Source organism: Drosophila virilis, chromosome 3 (genome assembly GCF_030788295.1).
Source record: "Drosophila virilis strain 15010-1051.87 chromosome 3, Dvir_AGI_RSII-ME, whole genome shotgun sequence".
In the NCBI taxonomy this organism is placed as follows: Eukaryota; Metazoa; Arthropoda; class Insecta; order Diptera; family Drosophilidae; genus Drosophila; species Drosophila virilis.
In genome coordinates, this window is record NC_091545.1 from 21,634,073 (window position 1) to 21,654,848 (window position 20,776).

The window sequence follows — 20,776 nt, forward strand, 5'->3', positions numbered from 1 at the left end:
ACAGTATTCTTTTTGGTGATAAGCAAGATTTAGGCTTAAAAAAGATTGAAAAAATACTAAATGTACTAGAAAATACTTTTATTAGAAAAACAAAGTTCACTATAAGAGCTAACGTCCGCCCAAGGACGCGTTCACTGTATTTGCCTACATACCAAACTATGTTTGAATTTGATGTTTACCACCTGTGAGAGCGTCTCTCAAAATTTGTATTATTTGTATTCACCGTGTGCATGTTCCTGGACCTCGGCTTGTGTGCTTGCCACATTCTTTTTGCTTTATTTTGAATATGCGCATAGTTTAAGTCTGTAATTATTCCAGCATTTAGTTTAGCATTTCACCAAACAACTCCACCCCCCTCCTCGCTGCCATTCTTTCCTCTCTCCTTAGATGCTGCACCCCTTGGACTTGCTATGGAAACTGCATGCGTCGTTGATTCTGGTCCTGCTTCTCCATCTCTCTCTCTCTCTCTCTCTCTCTCTCCCTCTCTCTCTCGGTCTGTCTGTCTGATGTGCTGGCTATTGTGCGCGTGTTAAAGTGAATTTTAAATGATTTATTGCACGTCGAGCTGGGGCCAACGATCCTCGTACTACCTGCAAATTCTCCAATTACACGAGCGCGATTCTGGACTCGTGTGAATTTAACAGGCTGTCCCTATGCACCTTAGCCCGCATCTTTTGCAGTGAATTGCTTCGTTTGAAACTCATTAGAATGTTAATTGTAATTACGTTTGCATTGCGTTTGAGTTGTTAAATTGAGTTTGAGTTAATGTTTGAGTGCTGACAAAGTCCTGCACTCTACATTCCATAAAGGGATTACTTTCTACGCACTCGACTTGGACAACTTACCCCAATTAAGACATTCGCTCGGCATTTGTCGACTCAGCAATTGAGTTGCACTCAAGTTGTGGCCCAACACGAACAGCAACTCGCATACAATCTATGTCCTAGCATGCCCAACGTGTTGCATCAAACAGGATACACAGAGCTGGCAACACAATGTTGCGTATAAGAGTTCGTTGTGCCCCTTAACCAGCCGCAACACCAAACAGAGTGAAACATGTTGCTACAACTCAAAGCTTTGCAGAATTTAAGCGCAAACTGAGTTGGCCTGCTAAAAGGGGCGGTTGAGCTATATTCAAATTGAGTGAGTTTTGCTCTTTGAGCAGTTATTGATGCTCAGCATAATTTTGATTAATTATAAACTAAATAATGCAATTAATACAATGCAATACACACACATATGTACATATATGTCTATATATGGCCAAAAAGCACACAAATAGAAATGCGCCGTGACCCAGGCATAAAAATAAATTGACATCACAACGAATTTGAATGTGCAATATGCAATGTCACTGCCACGCCCCCCTGGCTGCGTCGCTGCCTAAGTTAACTGCAGCTAACCCGCCCCCAACCCCGCTACTCATAGATTCATATATCAGTGCTACTTTTTTTTTGCTATGAATTATTTTGGCTCGTCTGCATGTGAAATTTTTGGCCAAACAATTGGCAAGCGCCAGCAACAACTTACTATGAGTGAGGGGTTGGAGGGGGGTTGGGGGCTGCAACGCTGACGACGGCGAATGAATATGATGCATGAAATAACAATAATGAAATGACAACAAAAGGCACGGCCAACAAAAGGATTGCCATCGCTGGGCAGAGCAGGGGCAGGGGGTGGGATGGGGCTGGACATGTCAGTAAACCAGTTGACCGACTCGGCAATAGATGAGCGGCGCGGAAGGGGGTGGGCTGAGGTCAAATCAAAATCCAGCTCAAATGTGATTTTTGGTCACTTTGAAAATTGTTGATTAGTTACGCCTGAGCGCAGCCAAATGAAATCGGGCGTCGGTTGCATTAAAACGAGATTTCAGCTCGCTCTCGAGCCGCAGCACTTGACATCGATTGCAGCTTATGGACATGCAACAATGCCACAGTTTGTGGCATCAATTCAATGAGCCAAACAAAAACTGTAAAAAAATAAACTAAAGAAAATTATCAAAAAAAAAAAAAAAGCATAGTTGTGGCATGTAACCAGAAGCTCGTTATGCAATTTCATTTAAACAATTAAATGGAAATAAATTAAAAAATGCGGTCGAGCGGCGGTTTGCGTTGAACAACGACAAATTGCAGGCGCCACCCAAAGATAGATATAGATATGGATATGTACATATATACATACGAGCCACGCCCAATTGATATGCCCAGCGCCCAGCTGTCGATTGCCATTAATTCGAGCATATTAATGCGAATTTACATGCGCATTTTGTGCATTTTGTGTGCTCGCTTTGGTTTCCATAACATGCACATTACAGCCGCATACCAACACCCCCCACCGCCCTACCACCCTCCACCACCTCTCACACGACACAAAATTGATTGTTAATCAAGTACAACAACTACAACAGCTACACACAGAACATTTTGTGCTAGATTTAAACAGATTATGAGTTCACAAGCATAATATCCATAATATAATATATAAATAATCAGCTCAATAAAATTCGATTTGTGCACGTTTTTGGTATCAATTATAATACTACTGGCATTGGCATAACCTTGTTTTAGTTGTTGTTGTCATTTCTGTGCAAATAACATCTTCAAAATGTGCGCAACAATTGATGAATTTGGCTTTAATCATATCTAATTTTATCTGAGCGCCATTAACTTCCAGTAGTATACAAATTATTTGCTTGCATTTCGGAATCAAAGTGCTAAAAGGTTTTATTGAAAATTAAATATATCTAAATTGCTATTTTAAAATTTGGCACTCACTACTCCAATTGTAACTCAGCAGTCTGGCAACGTCGGCAGGCACGCAGTCAACTCATGTCTTTTAAATAGGCGCAAATTTCAGTCTGTTCGTTAACAGAGTCGAGCTTGCGTTAACAGGGCCAGCTGATTTCAAAATGTGTTATGTTATTCAATAACAATCTAGCACGAAAATCACTTTAAACTAATTATTTTTAATTAAAACGTATATAAAATGTTTTCAATACGCTCTGCATTGCCATGCAGAAGACAATTGGCGCTGATGATGTCTAACTTAAGCCGACACGCTCATGTGCAGTCCAGCTGCGGATATGCTGCCTGGTCGAGAGCAACATTGCACAGCCCACAACTAAAACAACAAAAACAACAGCAGCACAGATGGTTGGCAACACAAACTGCTGCTGGTAAGGATTCCGAAGCCGGCAATCTAAAGCGCATCTATTACGGAACACTGGCGCCGCGCATGAAGATCGTGAAGCTTTTTTCATTGACCACCAGCTTGGCTGGATTGGCAGCGCAGCCCATTCTCCTGGAACAGGGCATGAAAATCGGAGGAACCGGAATGGCTGTTTTCCTATGCACCATAGGTGGCTTCTTTACCTTTGTGACGCCTTTGTTGCTTCACTTCATAACCAAAAAATATGTCACTGAGCTGCACTACAATCCCGTAACGGAGGAATACACCGCCACGACGATATCCCTTTTATTGTTAAAGATCAAAGTATGTGGTTTATATAGTTCGACTCCCAATGGGTTATGATTTAATTTAATCTTTATAGACAACGTTTCGACCAAGCGATGTTACCGTGCCCGAGGTTCCTGGTATGTTTACCTCGTTTCTGGTGAAAAATCGCCCACTTTTCGTTGACCCAGCTCTGTTTGATGATCCCGAGCACTATGTACGCATTATGGGCTATGATAAGCCTATAGACTTTAAATTGAATTTGAAGTCAGAAACGGAGCAGAAGCAGAAATAACGAAATAAATTTACGATTTATAGTTGATATTTGTTACAAATCACTTTTGGCTACCATAAAGCTATTTAAACTTCAACCCCTATTCACAATAGCAAAGCTGAAACCGGCACCAGTGGTCAAAAACTTAACAGAATGTTACTTCAGAAGCCAATTATAGGCAATGTTATATCGGCATGTAGGTATGCTATCGATTTGACGTACGTAGAATAAGAGTGTGACCAGCAGTGGTAATGGCAAAATTACTCTGAAATATGTAAAGTATATACCAAAAAGACTACAAATACTTACAAACCGCCTTAGATTCGGTCACGCTGTATTGAACTTACAAAGTTGTCCAGACGCAATTATTTAACGTTTAACAGATAATTACCGGGAGTTTCAATACGCAAATCGAGTGCGTATACGGTATTTTACAAAATAAACTCTCGTTGACATCATGGTAGTGTCAGAGAACGAAAAGGTAAGAACAACATAGCAAACGTGTGCCGCATGGTTTCAGCCGTGGCAGGGTCGTAGATAAACAGGGCTGTTGCACAAGAAGGGAGCGGGCGGCAAGGGGTATGACTACACAGTATATGAGTGCAGCTGGCGTGGCAAGTCATCGGCTAGTTTTTCGATTTGCATTTTTTAATTAGTTAAAGTAGATGCACATCCACACATTTGTTGTTTGTCATTAACGTAATGAAGTGAACTTAATTGTTATTTGCACGCTGCTGTCGCCTACGTAAATTTTTGCTCACGCTACGTTACGAAGCTGCTCTCTCCATTTGCATATGCTGTTGTCTTTCGTTCGCTCTTTCAAAGCACGCCGCACGTTTGCCTCTGTCGCTGTCATTCTTTTTGTGGTGTCGCTCGGTCGCTGGAATTCGCAGATTGCTCGTACACACACGCCTAACTCGCGTTCGCCTGCGTTTTAATATACCTAAATATACGTATTTGTATATGTATATATGTGTGTTTGTACATGTGCATGTGTGCAGCATAAAAAGTAGGTGAAGCAGGAGAGACAGAAAAGTAAATTACTGCAATGAGCAACAAAGCGTCAGCAGCAGCAGCAGCAGCAGCCAGCCAAAGAAACAACGGTTAAGTTTCTGCCATGGCGACTGCGACTCGTTGCGGACTTTCATTGCAGTTAACCCCAGATGAACAGTTCAGTGTTTAGCTCGTTGGCTTTCAGTAATTCGCGGCAACAATTGAAACTTGGACACGAATATTATCTAAATGAAACATATTTTCTGTTTTTCTCATTTGCCCCACAAAGTTTGAAAATTGACAGTGACAAAAATTCGAAGATCCAGGCAAACTGTGTGTATTCAGACAGATGTGTGTGTTGTTGTGTAGTCGTAAATTTTAGCGTGCAAACATCACATTCATTTCGGAATTTGTACTTCCATTTTCAGTCCCGAAAAAGTTATTTCGTGTATTATTATTTAAAAAATATATATATACATTGTAATTGTGCACACATCGAAAGTAAAAAGCGGCCGCGAATTGCACATAACGAGTTGAACAAGTTCTCTTTTTCCGCTAAAGACACACATAAGTGCAAAGTGAGTCAGTGTAGTGTCAATGACATCCACAAAATCTCCAGAATCCACAAAATCTGTTTGTAAGCAGCTCAGCTTCACTGGCTGAACGAACGGCAACAGAAGAGTCGAAAATCAAAAATACTGCAATAAGCAATATCTCCACCCGGCCCGTTATTTACACACATACATAAATATATATATATATATATTCATACATAACGTACAAAAGAAAAGCTTCACGCACGCACATATACTTATACACGCACGCACACACACACAGACGCACATAAACCTATACGCAGCAACGACAAGCGATCGCGTCAAGTGAATCAGCGTCTCGCCGTCTCCCACTCGCGAGTACAACGTGAAAGCTCAAGCTCTCCCTCCCATCAGCAGCAACAGCGGCGAAAGCCTCGAGACACTCGTTCGGCCTCAACATGCAGAGCGACTTTCACAGAATGAAGAATTTTGCCAATCCCAAGACCATGTTCAAAGTAAACGTCAAACGTTAAATTGCCAATTGACTGCGCTTCAATCAATATCTAATTATATTTTCTTTAATTTATTTTAACGGTTAACAGAGCAGCGCTGTGCCTGCTGGCAACGAGCAGGCGAACGCTAGCGCAAACACAGTGGCACCGGGTCGCCCGGAGCCAACACCGACTGCCACTGTTGCTGCTGCTGATGCTGCTGCTGCTGCTACTGCTGCTCCCGAGGTGGCTGGAAACAAGGAGGAGCCAAAGGCCGCCACCGAGTCGCAGCAGTCGGATGATGGTGCTGTGCGCACCGAGCATTTGTTTAAACACCCGCTGCAAAACACATGGACACTGTGGTATTTGGAAAACGATCGCACCAAATCCTGGGAGGACATGCAAAACGAAATTACCAGCTTTGACACAGTCGAGGACTTCTGGAGTCTATACAATCACATCAAGCCGCCATCCGAGATCAAATTGGGTAGTGATTATTCACTTTTCAAGAAGGGCATACGGTAAATCCAACACACGTTAAATACTTTTATGAATCAATAATTATCCGTGTTTACCTTAGCCCCATGTGGGAGGATGCTGCCAATAAGCAGGGTGGTCGCTGGGTGATCACACTGAACAAAAGCTCTAAGAACGATTTGGACAACTTGTGGCTCGATGTGGTAAGTAGTGAATAGGCCGACAGATGTTTATTTTCGAATTATATCAACAATTGATATTCTATTCCCATTTAGCTGCTTTGTTTGATTGGCGAGGCATTCGATCACTCGGATCAGATTTGCGGCGCTGTTGTCAATATTCGCGGCAAGAGCAACAAGATATGTAAGCGATCCTTCGAAATAATTTATTTCACACATACTGATATGCTGACTATAATGTTACCTTGCAGCCATCTGGACTGCCAATGGCAACAACGAGGAGGCCGCTTTAGAAATTGGACACAAGCTGCGCGATGCTCTACGTCTGGGGCGCCAAAATTTGCTTCAATACCAGCTGCACAAGGACACCATGGTCAAGCAGGGATCGAGTGTCAAATCGATCTATAATTTGTAAATTTTCTCGAGCTACGCTCTCCAAATTTTGCAACAGTTTTTTTATTAGCTATTTTGCGTTGCCTTTATTATACTGGTTTATAACCAATTCGATCACAGCAACGTAAAGTCAACAAGCCCAGCAGGCAAAACAGAATATAAACGAGAATAAAACCCCCTTTGTTATCAGAGAGTGGCGCGTATTATCAGGCGCACCGCTTTTTAGTCATGGAATATGCGAAAATAAAGAAAAACTAAGGTTAAAAACGAGGATTTGTGTTTATTTATAAATGAAATTGAATTCGCATAATGCAGGTAAATGGCATGCGCTTTGTATTGGATACGTGCAACATGTGTCAATGTATTGGAATCACTTTTCTGGCAGCTAGTGGGACATAATTTCTTCGACACGGCGTCGCAGGTCATTTCTGCCGCAGTCGGCGAGTGCCCGACTTAGCTGAACCAGCAGCAGCCGAGGATCAGTGCATTCGTCCTCCTCGAACATCTGCAACAATCGCAGAATGCGCGACTTGAGATCTTGCGGATAGCGCAACTCTATCTCGTCCATTGCGCCTTCGCCAATGCGCAACTTGCGGCCCAAATCACGCCAGGAGCGACCCAACTCTTGAGATATTCTTTTAAAGATCGCAGCACGCTTCGCATCCGTAAACTGCGCCACAGTCACATAGTTCTGCGGAGCTGCCGCCGGCTGGGCCGCGCGCTGTGGAGCTATGTGCAACTGCTGTTGCAGCTCCTCGGCCAGTCGTTGCTCCTGGTAGTAATTGATGGGTATTTTGGCTGTCTCAGTTCTTTGGTAACTGTCTACGGCCTCCTGCAGCTGGGTATTTTTTATGTTTAGACTTCGGAGCGGTTCGACATTCTCTTCGCTTATTTCATCATTGCGCTCCAGACAATCTATTAGGTCTTCTATATTTTTGATGAGATCCCTTTTCCTAGCGGATCCAATTTCGATGGAATAAATGTCTTTTAGCTCCTCCAAGTCTGAGCTGTTGGCACCTTCAAGGGCCATTTGCTTCAGCATATCGTAGCCCCAGTGAACTCCCAGCGCCATCGTGCAATATTAAAATAAAACAATATTAAAATAATAAACTCTTTTTTTTTTGATTTGGGGAAGACAGTTGCGAGTACTATGGGGTTGGCCGTCACAAAGTAATGCAGCACATTATAAACTTTTAGTACAAGCTTTCTACAGTAGTCGAAACATATCGGTTGTTTTTGAAATATCGATTTTAGGGTGACCAAATTTAAAGCGATAAGAGTCAGTTCGAATTCGTGATCGATTGTTAGAAAGTATTTCCACGATTCAAAGATGCAGCCACACTTCAGTGTTGTCGCAGCCCTTGTTGGTGCAAGTGCGTCTCTGTCGCAGGTTAAATCAAAATGTCTTTGTTTTATTTGTAACTTCAGCAAATTACTTCTGATAAAATATATATAAATATGTGCAAGCTCGCCCATAGCAAGCATTGCAGATTACGGTCCGTGTTAATGCGCCACAAAAACGTACTTAAACATCCAATTAAATAATTGCACTGTGCATTAGCAAAATATATAATAATAGACACGCCACACACACACACACACATACATTTGCGTATAGAACCCGAACTAGCAGATATTGTAAAAGTTCATTGCCTTAAAAATCTACACGAAGTGCAATAGATGTTGAATTTTTATTTAGCAAGAAATCAAAGTAAGTCCCAACCAAAGCAAGCTGTGCAAAGTCAACGAACAAAAAGTGTGAAAAAACATCAATCAGAGCAGGCATTTGCTATAAATAAAGCAGCAGCAGCGGCAGCAGCACCAGTGCCAGCATCTGTTTCCCATTTCAAAACAAACAAATGCAAAAGAACAACAACAACAACAACAACATCATAACAAGAGAGTACATATCGACTATCGCAAACGAGAAAGACAGCGCCAGGGACTCTGTAAAGGGTCACGGCGGCGGTCAGCAGCATAAAACGTCACAAGAAAAAAAAAACCATAATAATAACATAACAGCAACACAACGCGTAAGGACTGCTACGTAAGAGTGACCAGATTTCTGTTAAAATTCACTAATGCATCCTTTTGAATGCAGGGCATAGAGCAGCAAAGAAACAAAAAACAAAAACAAATAACACAAAAATGTCGTGTGAAAACGCAAAAACCTCCTCAGATATTGAGCACGTAGACTGGAGCACCGGTGGCTCCGGCCAGCACTACGCAAATGTCAGGTAAGTTCGATTGCAAACGGCTTCAAGAAAAAACAAAAGCACACTATTTGCCAAGTTAGAACCAACGGCACATTGTTTGTCCCCCGACTGTAAGCTGCAAAAGCAACGGCAGCAATAAATGTCGCATAAATTATTCAGAGCCAAAACCAAATACAATATTCATAATGCAGCCGAAATGAAAAAGGGCCGCTGTTAATTTTAAGCTGAAAAGTATAAAATATTGCTTCTTTTTTTTTGAATACAATGTATTGAATACCTCTCCCCCCTCTGTTATTTGCGTTCCGTTTTGAATTACAGTAAAAGCTCTCATGAGCGGACACTGTTGTTCTAGGGAAAATAACCGCTGTCAAATTCAGCTATTTTCGAGCTAAATTCAGCTGCTTTTATGAGGAAAAGACAAATGGATATAAGATAAAACATTTGAAAAGCTCGTAATTAATATGGCCCCCGTCTCGTGTGGGATGCATCATAGAAATCAAAACAGAAGCCGCCCGTCAAATGTGTTGATTCAATCTCTCATCTGGTTTAACTAGCAAACAGTCAAAGCTCATTAATGTAATCGCATTTAGTGAATGTTAATGACGGCAATTAAATTGGCTGCAGCGAGCACACATATTACTTATATGAATCGAGCAATACGTTGTATAAATAATTTAATTAATCATACTAGTCTATTTGCATGTACTCATACATACCTAATTCCGATTCGCTATCGTTATAGGTCGTTTGTTTTATTTTTTTTTATCAACGGGCGCTTCAATAGAAATGCAAATTCTCGGATTTATATATGTGCATATATAAGCGGTCAGGTGTCAACCAACTGACACTCGGTGTCTAATTACTTTGATTTATAATATCAACTTCCGAGCCAAACGCACACATTCATGCCCACTCATTCATTCATTCATCTGTTTTAGCTGCTAGCGTACATTTCGCTGGCCATAATTATGGCGTCATTTTAATTTATAAACCAGTCAACAGCCCAAGATACACATTCCGACTGGCGAGTGTGAACCCGAAGCTCATTGTGTCTACAGCAGACGTAGACGTTCCCTTATCAGAGTCACGCACAATCTCTACGGCAATGTGGAAATCTTTCGCCTCCTATCCAAGAGTCGTTGCCATTAAATATTTACTCGTCTTGGTTACTTATTTGCCAGGCGGATAATTCGTTTAAACATTTACACAGCCCGCACTTCAATTGCAAAACGAAAAAATATGAACTGATAACTGATAAGGCTCACAGCATTTACTAGCCACAATAGAATACTCCCGATAGCCCTATACGCAAGGGGTACTCAAAACAGCTGTATACAGTTGTATTTATGCGATGCGAAACATTTGTTTTTTCTTTTTTAACAAAAAAAAAGCCCAATATCTTAATTGATAAGCACAAATGTACACATCTGTATGTATATGTATTTATCTAGGTATTTCCCCTTACATCATGAAAGAAAATTCCCCAAATACGTTAGTTATTAGTCAGAAGATGAACATTCTTTCTTTGCGGAGTAGTTAGTAAATATTTGAAGAGATTTTTCTATTTTATTATAGTAACATTAACTAGCTTGTATGTTTATAAACATGTACAAATTTATAGTTGTGACATACCTGAATGAAGTGCATAATGTCTTTGGAGAGGTATTTCGTAAAGTCACGGCTTTCAATCCATAAATTACGTACTTTATGGCATTGCTTAAGTCGGTGAACTGCAAATAAAACTATAAGACAGTCATGATAAAAGCAGCATAATTTAACAGATAAGCATTAACAATTCACACTGAGATATCAACTAAAAAATGTACCTAGAATTACATTAAAACTAAATTGGATGATCAAACCTATGAGAAACAAACTGCAACATATTATGATTAACGTAGTTTACACGCATACCTTTGCATTGGCAAATGCCTTTGTATTAGTGCACTGCTTTGCGTGCACTGCTTTTCTCCTGCAAGCTCTGGTGTTTTGTTGACACAGGCCGCGTGTCCGTGTGCTCCGTACGTGAACTGATCCGCTAGTCAGCGTGCGAACGTGATATTTTTCACGTTGCCACGATTTCCCTTCGAGTATTTTTCATATAGGCAAACTGATTAAAAGCCAAGTAAATATATAGTTTCTAATTGATTTTGCTGGCTAATCAGTTTTTCTCCGTTCAGCCAATTAAGGGGTTAAAACATTTACAAACGGTCCGAACTATTTATATAAGCTAGAGTATACTACAGTCAATATAAGCAGTTGTGCCCACCATTTAGCTGGGCTTGACTTTTGCCAGCTGCAAGGCCCAAACCAGTTGGCTTTAAAAATAAGTAGCTGCAAAGAAATTAAATGACTTACAAAAATAACGCGCAAAATATCAAAAGTAAACAGTAAGCAAAACAAAGCACAGTCGAAGACAATAAATGCGAAACACAAGTAAGAACAAAGCAAACGCATTGAACCGACCGCACAATACTCTGTTCACACGGATATAATTGGGTTGAGTTTAATGCGGGCTAGTTTCCAAATAGTTTTGACTGACTCTTAAAAAATCATGTCTCAAGCTAAACATATTTTACGGCACAGCTGTACGAATGCAGAAAGCCAATATACTCCGAGCTACTTTTTGAGCAGGGTATACAAATTAAGCGGCCAAGCAAAACAGTACTCCCAACTTCCCGTCACGTATAAAGTATCTATATGTGTGCATATAAGGGAAACGAATTTGTTTTCAAACATTTTTTGCTAATTTAGTGATAACCAAATGCAAGCGGGTTCGCTTACCCGTTCGAATACTTAATACCGACCAGATATGACGAGTGTCAACATCAGAGATTCAGACTGACACCAAAATGAATGCGTGTAATTATTATTATTTGCAATCATTCAGTTTGGCGCGTAATACGTTGCGTATACGTTACGCATGCTGTGGCTCAAATACCCTCGATCGCAACGGGAGAATGGTCGCCCAGCACTTTCGATTGCCTTGCTGCCTGATGGCGAGGGGGTGCAGCGAATGCGCTATTAATTACCGCATACATGTGAGAGCATAGTCTATTGCACTAATGCAACTGATTGAATTGATTGCCTGATAGCGGCGACTCGCAGTGTCCATATAAATATGACTGGTACACACACACACACACACACACACACACACATGTATGCACCTCTTGATGTGACAGCGGAAGCGAGCAAGGGCAATTGCAACAACAACAACAACAACAACTCGAACTGGCTAACTTTGCGGACTGCAAACGGAAACTGGAAACCGAAAACAAAAGATACCGAAAGTTGTTTTTATTTTATTGAAATTTGCACCTGTCTCGAATGTGGAAATGCGATAGTAGCATGTGCATATTAAAATTAACAATTATAAATATGTACATATATCTGAGCCACGTTTCATCAGCTGCTGTTTACGTGTGTGTTAGTAAGTGTGCATGTATTAGTGCATGCTGGCCGAAAAAAAGCTTGAGACGCGCCCTGCCCTGCCGCACTCTCGTTGAGCGGACAGAGCTGAATTTTCGATCAAAAGCTCTGACTCACTTTGTGCTTGACACAGAGCTGTCTACAGCTTTGCTATTGCAGATCAATCCCCAATGCATCTAGCACAAACTTTAAAACGGCAATAAAAGCTCGACTAAAAGCGACTTTTCGAGTCCACCTTAAAGCTTGTGCACGATCTATGTTCCTACATGAACAGGATCTGTGTTCCTTTTTTTCTTCAGCAAATTAGAAACAATGCAATGCAAAATTTAACACTCCCGAACAGAGACATATTCTGTCGTCTGTGTAAAAAACTCAATTTATAAAGTTGTACAAAAAATAAGAAACTTCTAGCTATTAATTTAATATCCTATATGAATGTCTAATGGTAAGCTGCATCTAAACAACGATTCAAAGTTACATAGGTTGTGACATAATATTAACACATTATGGGTTTGAGTAAAAAACAGTTAAATTATAAAATAAATTCTTGAATTTTTGCGCCAGCTTTTACGATTTCCCCCAGCTTTAATTTAAGCAGTGTCTGCTTAAAAATAAGAGAAAAAAAAAACACTTTTACTGCTGAGAAAATTGAGAGTAATAACATATTTTGTACTTAACGAAACGTTATTAAATTTCAGAGCTCTATAAATCTGAAAATTAATTTTATTTCATTTGGGGACTGTGCAATCTTGTATATGTCTATAAAAAAAAAAAACAAGCCGAACCTATCTATATATTTTAAACAATTTTGATAAAATGAGAGAAGCTATACAAAATTAGGATACTTTTAGCTCGTAACTCTATAAAAATATGGTTTTTGTTGACGTAGATATATTGTGTATATTTTTATCTATATAAAGTATATATATATATGTGTGTTATTCACACAGAAACCCAATAAACCCCTTTGGCAACCAGCAATTTTTTAATACATATATATATTGCCCACCCTATAAGTATCCTATTGGGTATACTGGGTGCGCGTGCATGTACATATCTAAAAATATGATTGTTATTCTTTGGAATTAAGCGTATCTTATCGCAGCGATAAAATGAGCTTTACATTAATACGTCAATTTCTAATGGCATGGCCACAAAATATAAAAGCTTTCTCCTTATGAAGCCCACAAAATACAAAAAGCTTGAGTATGGCTACCAAATATAGATTCATATTTATATTGGATGCGTCAAAATAGCCGGGGGAGGTCAATGAATGCGCTTTGTTGCTGGTGTGTTCAAAGATTTTGTTGCAGTCTGAATTTGATTATTTAAAGACGAGTTGGGGTTAAAAATCTAATTTGCCTGATGAAATTCATTAATTTGGCCAGATGCGCAGCCAGAATTTGTTTTGCTTTGTTTAAAGAAAAGACGGGGGGGTATATGGACATATGGAATAGACATTAATTTATGTGACATGATGCGAGACAGACGCGATTCTGCAACTCGATTTACTTTAACTAATTAATCTGTTTACGGCTACAAGAAAATCGGCTGACAAACAAAAAGGCTGGAAGATGCGAATGCAAATGAAGACTGGGGGATGCCGCCAGACTGGCGTCTGCTGTCATTTATCGGCTCCTGAGCCTATTAACTAATGAAGTCATAAAATTGGCAGACATCATGAATGGATATGTCGCCTAACGATGGCACCGAGAGTCTAAAGGATAAACAAACAACTAAATTGAGTGTACACCATATACCAAATAGACACGTATCCAAAGTGATATTTAGCGACAAATGTATATGTATATATAAGTATGTGCTTTATGAACGGTCTGGCTACTGTGTTTGCCTGTTTCACACTTTCCAAATGCGTTTTATTGATCCAAGGACAGTCAATTGCCGAGCAACGAGGCATTGGACACAGCTCAACTACTCGGACATGGCCATGGCCCATGGCCCAGGCCCACAACAAATGTGATGACAACCGGCAGCAGCAATAAAAAACACAAACACAAACGCTTGACTGGCTTTGTGGCTGTGTGTCCTGCGATGTCCTTCGGCGCAATCACGCACTTGCTGTCTGAACTCTAAAAAGGGTGGTGGCAGAAAGTAAAAGTGGCTCAACTGAAACCAATTTTTAACCCTATTTTGGCCAATTGGCCAGCGTCTATTGGCCAACAAATGTTGTTAGTTAGACGCCAATGACGCCCCATAGCCCGGCCCGGCGTGGGCGTAAACATGCTCTAATAATAGCCCGGCCCGCTCGACTAATTGCGCCCGCCATGAACTTGACCAGCTAATTGAAAACGCAACTGGAACTAATGAATGATTGAAGGCATTATCGTGGACAATGCATCAGCTTTGACATGTCATAGAAAGTTACCTTTATTCATGTTCAGGGTCCATGCAAATTACTTTTCTCTTTCATTTTCGTATTTAACGAACTCGCATGTTTTTTTATACGAATACGAAATAATCAGAAACATTTGAATTTCTTATCGACCTGAAACAATAAAAACAAACACGCAGCGAGATTAATAATGATTCGGAAATAGCGTGTTCATCTTTTTCCAAAAAACAAGAACCTATAAATAATTTACACAAGAATTCCCAATAAATGCGAATGCCTAGGTTCACGTGTTTTGACTCTGTGATACCCTGCAAAACAAAACAAAAAAAAAATAATAATAATAATAAACTATTTGTTGAACAAGAGCTGTTCCCTAGGGACAACAAATTGTAATAATAAATAATCACTATTTGGTTCATAGAATTTGTTGAATTACTTCGAATTCGCTTGCAAAAACTCGTTCCACGAAAAATCAAATGCGAATGAATATATTACGCATACTATTTTTTTTGTAAGCCGAACTTCAAGCATAAATATTATATATACATAAATAAGCAAATATATATGTTTATTGCCCGATCATTATATCAATAGTCTATAGGAAAATGCAATGTGCTAACTAAATGAAGTGTTTCTGTTTATTTAACGACACGTTGGCTCTGGCTCCAAGGTGTTGTGCAAATTGTTTTCGGAAATGTTTATCAACAAAGGCGAAGTCCAGCTCAAATATAAGGCACAATACGTAAATAGTACACAAAATGACCTATGTAAATATTAGATACATTTTCACACACCGTAATTAAGTAGGTTTCTATAAGTATTATTTGAGTCTAGCACTTTTCAACTAATATACGAATATTCATTAATATAATGAGTACACTGAGTATCGGCTGTACACTTATCATTTATATTCATATTATCCTTAATACAAATGAAAGACTTTCCCTCATTAAAAACTACTTGAACTACAAAATCGTTTTGTTTTTCATTTGATTTAGTAGAGTGTCTCCTCTTTATTATTGACTCATCTGTTTCGAAGTCCTATCATGGCTTAATTGCTTACAATTGTCGTTCTAACTAACGAACCAAACTGTTTGTTGAATAAAGGTCTAATTGCAAATTACCAAAGAATTTATTAAAATGTTCAGAGGCGCAATTAAAACCGTTGTACACGAAAAAAGTTCATAAATGTTGTATGGTGTAATTAAATACATATATATGTATATATATTTGAGCTATCATCAAATGCAATAATGAACGGTGAATGGGTCTCAATCGAATGACTAAAATGTAAGTTCGTTGAATAGTAAGTTTAAGTTAAACTTGAAACTGTACAAGCCACAAAAGCTCTAAGCCTTACTTGAACTTATGAGAATCGCAGAGAAAGGCCATTAGACAAGAAGTAATGTAAACTTGATCTTATATGGAGGCTACAGCTCCCAAAGCCTCTGAGAACGACGCACCTATAAGGATAGATGCATCAAGAGACAGGCCAAATTTACAATTAAAGGTCATGTAATGGGAAGGTTTACAAAAAGTTTAAATAAACTAACAACAATAGCTGTAAGAACCGTAAAACCTAGGGCGGCAATGGGTTAAATGAGTATATATATTTTAATAGTAGATGCAATCATATAGAGGGCTATAAAATTGTTTACACATTAACATTTATATTTGGACATAATGAAAGAACAAAGCGCAGGCTCGCTTCAACCGTGACCCTTAACAAATGCTTTGTTAAAAACATCGAACAAAGGCAGTGAATGAGTTTTCCGGTTCCAAGAGCTGCTGCCCGACTGTCCGGGTTTACTATATTTTTTTATTTTTATTTTTTTTTTCGTTTTTGCTGCCAATCAAGTGTGGCAACAAATGGCTGCCGTTTCGACTCAAGTAATTCTGTTTGGGTTTCCAGTTGAAGGTCACGCCCCACACGCACACACACACAAACATCCACACGCGCGCCTTTTAAAGGTCAGAGTTGCGACTTTTTTAATCGTGTCCAAATTTATTCGCAGATTCGGCTCTGGCAGCAGCCAGGCGTCACAGAATAGCGGCGACATTTGCCGCATCTGCCACTGCGAGAGCGATCCACAGAATCCGCTACTGACGCCCTGCTACTGCTCCGGCAGTCTGAAGTATGTGCACCAGGCGTGCCTGCAACAGTGGCTGACGGCATCGGCGACCAACTCCTGCGAGCTGTGCAAGTTCCCCTTTATCATGCACACCAAAATAAAGCCCTTCAATGAGGTAAGTCGTATCAGCTGACATTTTTCCTATCTAATGCTCGAAACTAATTTATTTCGCTTTGTATTTTCTCGCTTTTTTTTTTTTTTTTTTCTTGCACATATATTATTTTGTTGTTCGCATTGTTTGGCTTCCTCTATGCCGGCCATCGATTGCATTGCGGCTGACAGTGGCGCAGCCTTGACATCTCCAGCATTGAGAGGCGCCGGCTATGCTGCACGGTGCTCTTCCACTGTGCGGCCGCCCTGTGTGTCATCTGGTCGCTGTGTGTGCTCATCGAGCGGGCCGCAGATGATGTAAAACGTGGAGTGATTGGTTTGTATACCCCCATAAACGCTTCATATATAGCTTAACTCAACTGAATTTATTCGCCCACACAGATTGGCCCTTCTGGACAAAGCTGGCCGTTGTCACCGTTGGCCTCACTGGCGGCGTTGTCTTCATGTACATCCAGTGCAAGGCCTATCTGCATCTGTGCCATCGCTGGAAGGCACTCAACAGGCGAGTAGTCCATCCGTAGCCGATGCTCAAAGGATAAAAAACATGCCACACCAAAGCAAATGGATAATTTATTTATTGAAAAGGCAGACAAACAGCGGCTGCTCGAAGCTATAATTTTTTCAATTAAGATTAGTTCTCCAGTTGTTCGTTTGTTGAAAACCCATTAATCTGAGGTGCTATGTTACCCAGCTAAGCTTTGTGTATAGGCTCTCTTGGGGCGCAATAGAATACACTTTATTTGAATTATTGTAGTCCACCTACAATACATATTATTGTATTATATATATATATAGTGTATATATAATTAATAGCATTTTTTATTCTTTGTCTTCGTCTGAGGTCAGACACGTTTGCTCGCACTCCTTTTCTGTGCAAAAACGATTGAAATTGCCACCGCAGCCAAGAAAGATCATCTTATTGCAGGACCGATGCAATCTGTTGTAATACCACATCTCAGGCATTGCAAAATCCTTGCACCAGTCATAGCGATCGTGTCCAAGATCTCTGCGTATATTGCAGCTGTGGGCAACTAACAGAAATAGTTAGCTTTCGCTCGAACACATACTGAATAGTCACTTACTGGGTTGTCCAGGACATTGTGGCAGCGTCTCTCTTCTCGCCTCGGTGTGGGCCACAAAACCCACCAGCGCCAGACAAACCAGAGCCAAATATAACTTCATTTGAATACAAAGCACAAAACTTACAGTTCAGCTACAAATGCAAACTGAGTGGCAAACATTTAAGAATTGCTCTTAAATACCAAAACAACTCGAGAATGAACAAAATAATCCAATAACAAAGTAATTTAGAACATCTGTTACAAAAAACAGCCACAAAAATTAATGCACAATTGTATAAATACTTGTACTGACTGCATAATACTCTGTTTCCGTTGTCACAACAGCTCAAAGGGTTGTGGTTTATTTAAGAATTTGCTTTTGCTATTAACAATTTTCTCACTTTCTCACTTTCTTAATGCTGGCAACTCTTCCTTGCAGGATCCTGCTCATACAGAACGCGCCGGAGAAAATACATCCGCTGGCGCCGCCATCGCCAGTGGCTGCCCACCATCACTTCAGCGAGAGGCACAGCTCGCTGGGCCATGGTGCGGTCAATGGCACCGTTGAGATCAATGCCTCTGGCGGCGCAAATCATGCTGTTCACGACTCGAGCTGCGGCGCCTTGGAGCATGCGTCGTCGGCGGTTCTGCATCAGCATCAACAGCAAATGCAGCTGCAGCTGCAGCAGCGCCTGCTGAACGCCTCGCCGCAGCACATGCTGCAGCTGGACGTGGTGCCGCACAGCAGCAGCTGCGCGGGCACCCAGACCGAGGATTCGCATGCACAGCGGCAGCAGACGGGCCAGCAGCTGGGTCAGGTGGCTGTGGCGGCCAACATTGAGTGCTCCCAGTCGCAGCACAACTACGATCGCGACTGGGCATTGGACGATGTCGTCTCGCAGATCTCATCGTTTCGGCCCTGCCCGCAGGGCTCGGGCAGCATGACACCGTTCCATGACTCCATACACAATGTGCTGGAGCACTCGGAGAGCTCCAGTCGCGGCTCGGCCACAGATCTGTGCGCCGGTTCGCGACAAGATCTCAGTGCCAGCGGCATTTCCACAGACACCGGCCGTGAGCACGCGATGCAGCTAAGCAGTTTTAGTGGTCAGTATTGGTAATGCATTAACTACTGCTTCAAATATATGCTCAAATCCCTATTCCGATTGCAGGCAGCGGTGAGCACAAGGCGCCCTCGATCAGCTCCGGTGTCTCGCATGCCGTGGCCAATGGACTGGGCGGCTTTGCTTACAAGCCGCATCAGTCGAAGCGCTACTCCAATTCGTCCATTTTTCTGGAGAACCGTGATATACTCAACGACTCGCCCCTGTGCGTGGGCGTGGCAACACCACTTGCCTATGACTACAGCACGCCACCAAAGATCGACTATCGCCACTCCAGCATACTGGGCACTGAGCAGCAAACGGGACTCAGCTGCTGTGCGGTCGCCTCCGACTGCCAACTGGGCAGGGAGGGGGGCGATGTGCGCCGCTACTCGGACACCAAGCTGGACATGGAGCAGGAGGCCATGCTAGGCACAAATGCCGAAGGCGGCGACACTGTGCTGGACATCGAGCTGCCCACGTCGCCGCTCTCCCCACCAGCTGCATACGCCAGTCACCACCAGCAGCAGCAGCAGCAGCTGGTGTTGCGTCGATCCTTTGACAAGGGCGTGGACGAAACGAATAATGGTGCTGGCATTGGCAGCGCCAGCAAAGCCTCCAATCGTTCGTCGGCCGATGCGCAAATGGATCGCTCGCGTTTGTTTTTCAAGTCGTTGCCAAATCTCAGCAGCAGCTGCGAAAGTCTTATCAAAAAATGATTGTGCCCCGCCCACGGATCCTCAGCAAACCACACTGTGTCTCTCTATCCATGTTGAAAGTATTTGGCGCTGGACCCCCAGACAGTCAGACAGAACGACAGACAGACAGACAGAGCCACAAATACCATTTACTTGTTTTTTTTTTTTTAAATACCATAATCCTACCTATCCTTGGCTCGTTGCCGCTCCTAATTTAACATCGTATCTCGTAACCATGTTTAACAAAGCCCATAAACAATTTTGAGACTGCAAACATAACAAAACACAAGAAAATAATGTACGTTTAGAACAAAACAAATATAGTTTCATTCGAAGAGGGAAAATATGAAGAAAAAAAAACAGCATCTATATCTAAATATAGAATTATATAGACAGGCACTGAACAAATGAGCAGAATTACATCTTATATATATATATCGAGTAAAGCTGCATAAAATTCCCATTTTCCCAACTCCTGTCGAACGTGACCCCCCTGCCTCGCCCATCCTTCCACATCCGCTGCCTAAGCCAAATCCTTTTATGTGTAGCTTATATACATATATTATAATTAAATGCAAGAAGCAGCAGACGTGAACTTGTGACATTTTGTATTTTGTTTCTTAACTTCTAAGTCAAATGAAAATTTTAAAAATTGATCTGTGATTAAGCGTCATTGAATATACACATAAAAACTTAACCTTACATAACATAACATAAACGATAATAACATTAACATTAACATTAACAGCTGCAAACACAACCGTAACAAAAATCAATGCAAACACACAAACAACAAATCTAAAATATGTAATTTTAAATGAATAACAACAACAACAAGAACAACCAGAAAACGACTATTTAAATGGCATTTTGA

The 20,776-nt window shown here is 41.1% G+C and overlaps 4 protein-coding genes and 1 non-coding gene across 8 annotated transcripts; 3 read left to right on the plus strand and 2 right to left on the minus strand.

Annotated features, from left to right (window-relative positions):
* The first annotated feature begins 2,904 nt into the window (after positions 1 to 2,904).
* LOC6622434 (transmembrane protein 70 homolog, mitochondrial) lies at positions 2,905 to 3,775 on the plus strand. The gene is made up of 2 exons (XM_002048159.4): positions 2,905 to 3,492; positions 3,551 to 3,775. The coding sequence occupies exons 1-2, from the start codon at positions 2,986 to 2,988 to the stop codon at positions 3,746 to 3,748; spliced, it is 705 nt and encodes a 234-aa protein (XP_002048195.1). The 5' UTR covers positions 2,905 to 2,985; the 3' UTR covers positions 3,749 to 3,775.
* A 273-nt stretch (positions 3,776 to 4,048) lies between these two features.
* eIF4E1 (eukaryotic translation initiation factor 4E1) lies at positions 4,049 to 7,066 on the plus strand. 2 transcript variants are annotated; one of them, XM_015175987.3, is made up of 5 exons: positions 4,049 to 4,208; positions 5,859 to 6,268; positions 6,328 to 6,427; positions 6,500 to 6,587; positions 6,655 to 7,066. In XM_015175987.3, exons 1-5 carry the CDS (start codon positions 4,185 to 4,187, stop codon positions 6,816 to 6,818), a joined length of 786 nt encoding a protein of 261 aa, XP_015031473.1. In that variant the 5' UTR covers positions 4,049 to 4,184; the 3' UTR covers positions 6,819 to 7,066. The 2 variants fall into 2 exon arrangements, with proteins under 2 accessions (XP_015031473.1, XP_032291055.1); XM_032435164.2 differs by lacking the exon at positions 4,049 to 4,208 and adding an exon at positions 4,898 to 5,771.
* On the minus strand, positions 7,057 to 8,007 carry Fadd (fas-associated death domain protein). Its single transcript, XM_002048161.3, has one exon. It carries the CDS (start codon positions 7,866 to 7,868, stop codon positions 7,182 to 7,184), a length of 687 nt encoding a protein of 228 aa, XP_002048197.1. The 5' UTR covers positions 7,869 to 8,007; the 3' UTR covers positions 7,057 to 7,181.
* Positions 8,008 to 8,153: 146 nt separating this feature from the next.
* Positions 8,154 to 20,240, plus strand: LOC6623457 (uncharacterized). 3 transcript variants are annotated; one of them, XM_015175988.3, is made up of 7 exons: positions 8,154 to 8,843; positions 8,898 to 9,033; positions 16,813 to 17,044; positions 17,212 to 17,356; positions 17,422 to 17,542; positions 18,541 to 19,208; positions 19,274 to 20,240. In XM_015175988.3, exons 2-7 carry the CDS (start codon positions 8,945 to 8,947, stop codon positions 19,921 to 19,923), a joined length of 1,905 nt encoding a protein of 634 aa, XP_015031474.1. In that variant the 5' UTR covers positions 8,154 to 8,843; positions 8,898 to 8,944; the 3' UTR covers positions 19,924 to 20,240. The 3 variants fall into 3 exon arrangements, with proteins under 3 accessions (XP_015031474.1, XP_070064291.1, XP_002048198.1); XM_070208190.1 differs by having other exon boundaries at positions 8,154 to 8,829; XM_002048162.4 differs by having other exon boundaries at positions 8,154 to 9,033.
* Positions 17,712 to 18,373, minus strand: LOC26531603 (uncharacterized). The gene is made up of 2 exons (XR_011416384.1): positions 18,123 to 18,373; positions 17,712 to 18,071 (listed from the first exon to the last, which is right to left on the minus strand). It is a non-coding gene; the product is annotated as an uncharacterized protein (transcript).
* Positions 20,241 to 20,776: the final 536 nt, after the last annotated feature.